Source organism: Aptenodytes forsteri, unplaced genomic scaffold (assembly GCF_000699145.1).
Source record: "Aptenodytes forsteri isolate BGI_AS27 unplaced genomic scaffold, ASM69914v1 Scaffold63, whole genome shotgun sequence".
Lineage (NCBI taxonomy): Eukaryota > Metazoa > Chordata > Aves > Sphenisciformes > Spheniscidae > Aptenodytes > Aptenodytes forsteri.
Genome location: NW_008794709.1, coordinates 533102 through 540160, shown reverse-complemented (window position 1 = coordinate 540160; position 7059 = coordinate 533102). Strand labels below are relative to the sequence as shown.

General features: G+C 34.4%; 1 protein-coding gene across 1 annotated transcript in view; it reads right to left on the bottom strand.

Annotated features, from left to right (window-relative positions):
- Nucleotides 1–936: 936 nt before the first annotated feature.
- TMEM170B (transmembrane protein 170B) overlaps nucleotides 937–7059 on the bottom strand; it is a 7042-nt gene continuing 919 nt past the window's right edge. The window contains exon 2 of the mRNA XM_019470607.1: nucleotides 937–2334. Coding sequence (XP_019326152.1) covers nucleotides 2204–2334 — 131 coding nt within the window. The 3' untranslated portion in view covers nucleotides 937–2203. The remainder of the gene's footprint in view (nucleotides 2335–7059) is intronic.

Below are 7059 nucleotides of genomic sequence, written 5' to 3'. Positions count from 1 at the left end.
AGTCATGAGAATCTAAATTACTGAATACAGTGCTTCATAAAACAGTTGGTTTTGATCCAGACAGGCATTTCCAGGTTGTCAAACAGAAATGTTTTAATGTCTGTTGAGTAAGACATTATATCAAATAACCAAATTAATTAGAAATAGCAAAAATAGAACAAGAATGAAGATATGGTAATTTCTCTTTTAAATCCTCTCCCTTAATAATATATGTAACAAGGCACATTAGGAGAAATATTTTCAATTATTTTATTATTCAGTTTGACTTAAATACCTGAAACCAGTTTTCTCATAATTTAAGACAATGGGGAGAAGTTTGAATTGCCTTTTACAGATGTAAAAATTTCATTGTCTAAAGTGCAATGATTGTTATGCCAAAAAGTATCAGCAGAAAGCAAAAAAACAAGACAAAAACCCAAACCATGAAAAATAAATGTTTTAAGACATTCAAAATAATGAGAATATATGTATTCAGCCTCATTTTAAAGCAATTCAGAGCCAAAATATAACACTGAAAAGGTTTATAAACCTATATTTTACCTTGTTCCCTGCAAAGCCCGTAACTCTGTACATTTTCCAAACAAAAGTTAAATACTTTTTAAGAAAAAAAAAAATTAGCATCCTTAGCACTTAAAAAACCAGCTTGTGGAGTAAAATAAAGGCAGACAGGTTAATTCATTATAATATTTTGAAGCACTAAAGCAATACAGCTGGATTGTAAGTTACTTTTAACCATATTCTTTTATCTGTGCAGTAGGTACCACTGGTTTCAACAGTCCTGAAAGTCTTTTTGACATCTTAACAGCAAAACTTTTGAGCAATTTACTCTTCCTGTCAGCATTAAAAACTGACTGCTGAAAAGCATTCAGTGGACAAAAGATGTAAAAGATTCCTTATTCCTCGCACAGAACTTTGGGCCCTTTAAATTTTGCACTTTATAAATAATTAGACTTAAAACTTCTATTCACTCCAAAACATTCACATTTACAACATTTCACATGCACAACACTACTGTCCCTTTTAAACTAGAAAAGCACAAACTCTACTGAAAGCTAAGTATTTGAAAGTTTCATGTATCTTAATCTTCCCAAAGATACAAAGTGTTCAGAAACAAGGTAGTAAATACATTAGCGCTGCCCCACTTCCAAACATTTGGAGTACGGTAACTATTTTATTAAACTCAACATTTTTGTTCGGTTGAAAACCAGTATTTTTTTTTTTTTTCCCTTTCCACTTTCCTCATAGGTGTATTCTCTTAAAGTCTGTTGTATTTGTGTGTTCTTTAAAGAATACATGTAGGGTTAAGAGTCCTATCAGTGCTTAAATAAATATAGGGAGCTTATTTGCAACAAGTAGCCTTTCTGAGGTTCTCAGAAGGGCTGGTAACCATCTGTATGTTTAAGACAAAATAATTTCAAGGAAAGCATCAATTTAAGATTTGTTTGTGCATACACAACAGATTGTACTTAGTAACCCTCATACAGTCTCCTTAAACTACTGATTTCTGACAAGCTAAGACCACAAAGAAATGATGTGCTGAGCTTCAGAAAACTGCCATGAGCCATTCTACACATACTGCTAATCACATCAGGGTTGCTAAAGCTGTGGTTCTTAAACCCCATCAATATTCATCTATACTTCAAAATGGACCTAACAGTTGTTTTTAATGCTGAATAAGAATATTCAGCATTCAAAGAGATTCTGCTAATACAAAAGTCAGTTATCTTGCTATTTTACCTGAATTCAAGTAGAATGTACGTTCGCAGCATTCTTCTACAATTGCAATTTCAAAGCTTACCCACCAACAGTTAAGAATTAAACTCCAAGTCTGACACATACAGCAATTTTCAGGAGCGTCCCTTTATCTTATTACAACGCTGTTAAGAACAATGATCCCATCACCAAGCATTAACCTGACTGGCAGCTGTTCAAGGTGCTTTATCTCAACTTTGCACACATGGATTGCACCTTGCCTATGATCGAGGCACATAAGGCGCAGTGCAGAAGTACAACAGTTCAGACACTAGAGGACAGTCTGTTCATTTGACTGAACCTCTAGATTTGTAGTGCAGGTTCCACATGCTTCCTTTCTCTTGTGCTAGAATTCAAGTTCGTAAGCTGGTGAATCTGCTTTCAGGAAGCTTCTCTTCAGATTAAAGATTTCGTTAAACTAGTTGATTTTTTTTCCCCCTTTTACATAGTCTCAAAGCGTTGCAAGAATTCTTGAAAATGAGATAATTAATGTCAGTACTGTCTGTCCAACACCAAAGACAAGAGCTTCTAAGGGAGCCATATTCTTTCCTGCTACTCTGTAAATTCCAGCTACTGCAGCACCTAAGAATCACAAGAAAAACAATGATCAAATCACAGAAATAAAGCCAGGGCTGAAATATGAGACAAACCTTTTACTGTGTCTATGCATCAGCTATTTATAGAACATTACCAAACACTGTATTACTTCACGGCATTATAGAATTACTAGTCTTGCTTGCATTTTTCTAGTTGTTACGAAAGTCCTTCAGGAATGATTTTCCCAACTGAACCAGATTAACTTTTCCAACATCAGTTTGATTTAAGAGAATTGAATCGTACCATTTCCCTGTAGACATCTTCAGATCTTTTTTACATCTTTGCCTTCTGCTAATTTGAAAAGGTAGCAAAAAAATCCTTTAAAATTGACCGAGTCCGAAGTGTGGTTTAATAGTGCTTGTATAGGCAGGGAGAAGACAACAACAGTAAAACTGCTAGTGTCTACAAAATAACTGTAAACACTTACATCTACCAGCTGCATTTAATATTTCAGTTGAATAACCTGGTCATATTGTGTCAGTTTAGTTTTGACTTAAACTACTAAATTGTTAACAATTGTTTAGCAAATCAAGCAAAACATGAAAAAGATCAAAGTATTTCATTGTTATCCATGAATGTGTATGAGAGGAAATTTCTATCCAATATGATTAGATTTTGAGCTATAACACATTAAAAATTGAGACCATTTTTCTTGTACAGTTGTGTGCAAATTTCCATTTAAAGTATAACATAAAATGGCCAAGATAGACCAGAAACAAAGTACTACACTGTAAACAAAGCCAGGTGCTACTAAATCCCTTTACTGCCTTTCACATGCTGAATTTATCACATGCATTTGAAGAACAAAAGTCACAGAGCAAATGGATAGCTGTGATGTCTTGGAGCAAATACCTGAGAAAAAGATCAGTCAAAAAAATAACATGCTAATGATGAATAACATTTTCTTTCCAAACAACTTCTGAGCCTTTTAAGGATACTAAAATGTTCATTCAAAGAAGAAATACAGGCTTGTATACATGTATACAGCTGTATCCATAGGTAAAAAATTTACTCAATCTAACACTCAAAAGTTCACCTAGAACAAAGCTTTTATTTAATACTTTCTGAACAAGCATTTTCTATAAAGTGCTTGCTTTCTTTGCCTAAAGAACAAACATTAAGTATGTTGTCCTTTATTTCAAAATGAATAGATTTTTCCTGAAGACCAAAAGCCAGAACTTAATTATAGACCTTCAGTATGTATGGTCTCAGATGCTGTCTAATCATAACTAAATGCTTTCAAAGATCACAGAGGCTTTTTCAAGATCCAAAGAAAACTGAAAAGCCATCACCTTTTTTTTAATTAATAGGCAAGAGTTAAAAAAATTTGGGATTTTCTTGTTTTTGCACAGTCACTAACAGGAATAGTCTGCTGAAGTGATCAAAAACCCGTTAGTGACACGGAAATACATTAAGTCCCAGCAGATTTTCTGAAAGTACAATCTGTGTCTGGATATAATCTGATATCTTAAAAAAATAACACCTCATTTCTACAGAAATTTTTGGAGGAGTAGAATTCACTAATAATTGTGGCCATGACAGTATTATAAACACTATTAATCAGACTGTTAGGTGAATAAGTTTTGGGGGTGTTTTTGTTGGTGTTGTTTCTTGAAAAATATTCTGTAAAGTATATTTTGTCAGAAATATCTCACCAGAAGGCTAGCCTTCTGGTATTTCACTCAGCTACATTGCATAAGCTTTCCCATTTGTTCCTTGACTATCTGCTGTCAAAAACTGAAAGAGATCCTTTAGACTGAGCCCAGTACTGACATTAAAATTATTTTGGTGACTGAACTCTCAAAGTGAATTCAAATCAGTCAAACTGATTAACTAATAGCATCAAATTCTGGTATCCCAATAACAGAAGTTTTTGGCTTCTTGAGAAAACACTGACATATTCTGGAAAATATTAATAATAAAACCATAAAAATTTGGTAGTTTGATAATTATGTATTTATACTTGTCAAATAACAGTGTGCAATACAACCTATAATGCATAACCCAGCACAACTGGTATAGAGCCAAAGTATACTACAATAGGCTGCCAATGAGGGAAATGAGAATATGTCAGCAAAAAGGGGTGTGTTTGGGGAGAGGAGGAAGAACAGACCCTTCTGGATGAAATACAGCTAAAATACTTGCCTCAAACCTCCTGGCATTTATCTGTTCTTGGTTTTGGGTTGTTTTGGAGGGGTTTTTTAGCTTTTTTGTTTTTTTTTTTTTTTTTTTTTTACAGTATCCACTGCTATTTAGTAAATTTTTTTATACCTTTTTTTATAACCATTAAGTTCTGTGATTTTTCAAAGCCTAGAAACTAAGGGGTTTCCTGCTTTTCTATATGCTGGTAAAAACATCCCAGAAGGCCAGAAAGTTTATAAGATCTACCTGAGCAAAATTAAACCTGCATTATTTAATAATCTATACTGCATTCATTCACCTACACAAACGATGCAGAGGACTGGAAATACAAAATGGAAGCTGAAGTCAGTTTGTTATTTCAGTTTCTTAAGCACTGGACCAGGCATATTCAAACAACTAAATACTTCAACGGGCATCCCAGTTTGCAGCACAATAGCACAATAGCTATTAAAAAAATCCTCTCTTTAATATTTTATCACCATAATTTGTCTTCAGAAGCTCCCTGCAGAATTTCTTTCAGTATGAAACAACCCAGTGCTGTCCAGAAACAAAAATACCAGAAAGTATTTGGCTAACCAAATTGCAATGCTCTCTGCAATACTTTTGGGAACAGCATAGCAAGTCTACAGTCTAAGCTTGGAGAAATTCTCAGGTGAATTTACACATAAACAGTATTGCTTACTTGTTAAGTGTTTTGACCTGCAAAACTGTATGCCAAAAATATAACTGTGTTGCTCCTCTTTTTATGCATAGATAAGAGACACAAAGTACTTTCATTCAAGAAACACTGAACCTTCCCCACCACAGAATACTGTAAAAGTCTCTGTGTGGATATTCCAGCATCACATTTCCTATCTTCTGTTCTTCAGAAATGTTCATGCACGATTGACCTTGTAACAGGGCTACTGCCATTTCAATCATAGGACAAAAATCAGCATAACATGTAATGTAAGGCACTCAGCTGGTTCCACCTTACCTTAGCAAAAAACAAACAAAAAACAAAAAAACCAAACCAGTAGAATTATACTGTACTATACTGTGTTAAGTGATGGAAATTCTATGCTAAGAAATATATAGTAATTAAAACAACCTTTTGAGGAAAGTCTTAACAAAACTCTTCATGAAATTTGCATTTTTTTTTTTTTTAAATCTTGAAAACCAACAGGCAAGAGGGACTTTCAGTAGCAATAAGAAATAATCTGTCACAAATCATCCATTAATGTGTTCACAGCTGAAGCGATACCACTATTCTGATAATCTGGGCAGTCCACAGAAAAATGGGAATGAAAGGCAGCAAGGCTTGCCTACAGTTTAAGACTATATGATGGTTCCTTACCCTCAAAGGCCTTTCAAGTTAGACCACCTTAACAACACTGAAGATCTTCGGGCAGAAACTACTGCTCAAGTTAACATAGGCCCCATTCAGTCCATTGATTTTAATGTTGAGAACTCCTTACCAGCATTGTTTCGGATAACGAAGCACAAGCTTCTTTCCTGTGAAAATATTCACTGTTTCTTTTTCCCCACCCAAACAGAAAACTCACCATGCTCCTATTTGCTTGGGAAAAGTACTCTAGTCTATTTATAAGTTAGATAAAAGTAGCTGGATATGATGAAGCCAAAGACTGAATAAAGTGTCCTACTGATCTTATGGCATATGTTTCAGTATTGATACAGACAACAGAATTTCTTTGGAAAGATGGAAAAACAGTATCTGATACCATAACTCTAGATGAAAACAGCTAAGCAGCATTTTCTCAAAACATTCTTGGCAACATCACTTGTGTGCCATATTTGGCCAGGTATAACACTTCCGCACTTTACTACATAAAATACTCCTGCTTTCTGCAATGTTTTAATGAGTATAGGCTTTAACTATAGCTCTGTGAACCTTCCAGCATGCTGCTTTAACAGAAAAATGGTTAGCATCTTATCTGTGGATACAATGTCAATGTCAAGAAATAAAAAGTATATAATAAATATATAATTTTTTATATAATATAAAAATAATAATAAACTAGAAAGTAACATTTTGGCCAGCCAAGACCGGAAAGTTCTTTCAAATCCATGAGCCAAATGTAATGTCTCCAAACAAATTTTCTTAGCTGTAAGTCATACCTACATTGCAATCATCTTTCTTTCTTTTAAAAGAGCAACATCCTATCCAGGTACAATTAAAAACCTCCAGCAGGTCCAAGGAAATGAGCAGGAAGTCAGCCCTGCAACCAATGGAATCAGGACCTCATTTCCAGAAGAAGTTCACGGCTTAAAGAGTACTAAGAGGTGATCTTGATCAGAAACTTTTGACAAAACAAAAAATCTGCAACAAGTAAGGTAGGACAGGACTGCTCAAGTATTACCTGCTGAGCATACACCTTTTGAATAGCTTGGTGCCCAACGTTTCCAAAATGAGAGTAGGATCATTTCTGCACTCCTCTGACAATTTATAGTAGTTTTGTCTTTACACAATAGAAGAGCAACTCAGCTGTCATTATCATTAGGATAGCTATATAACTAAGGCAAAATCCTTAATAAACAATTAACAAATCACTAAGAAAAAGATGTCGG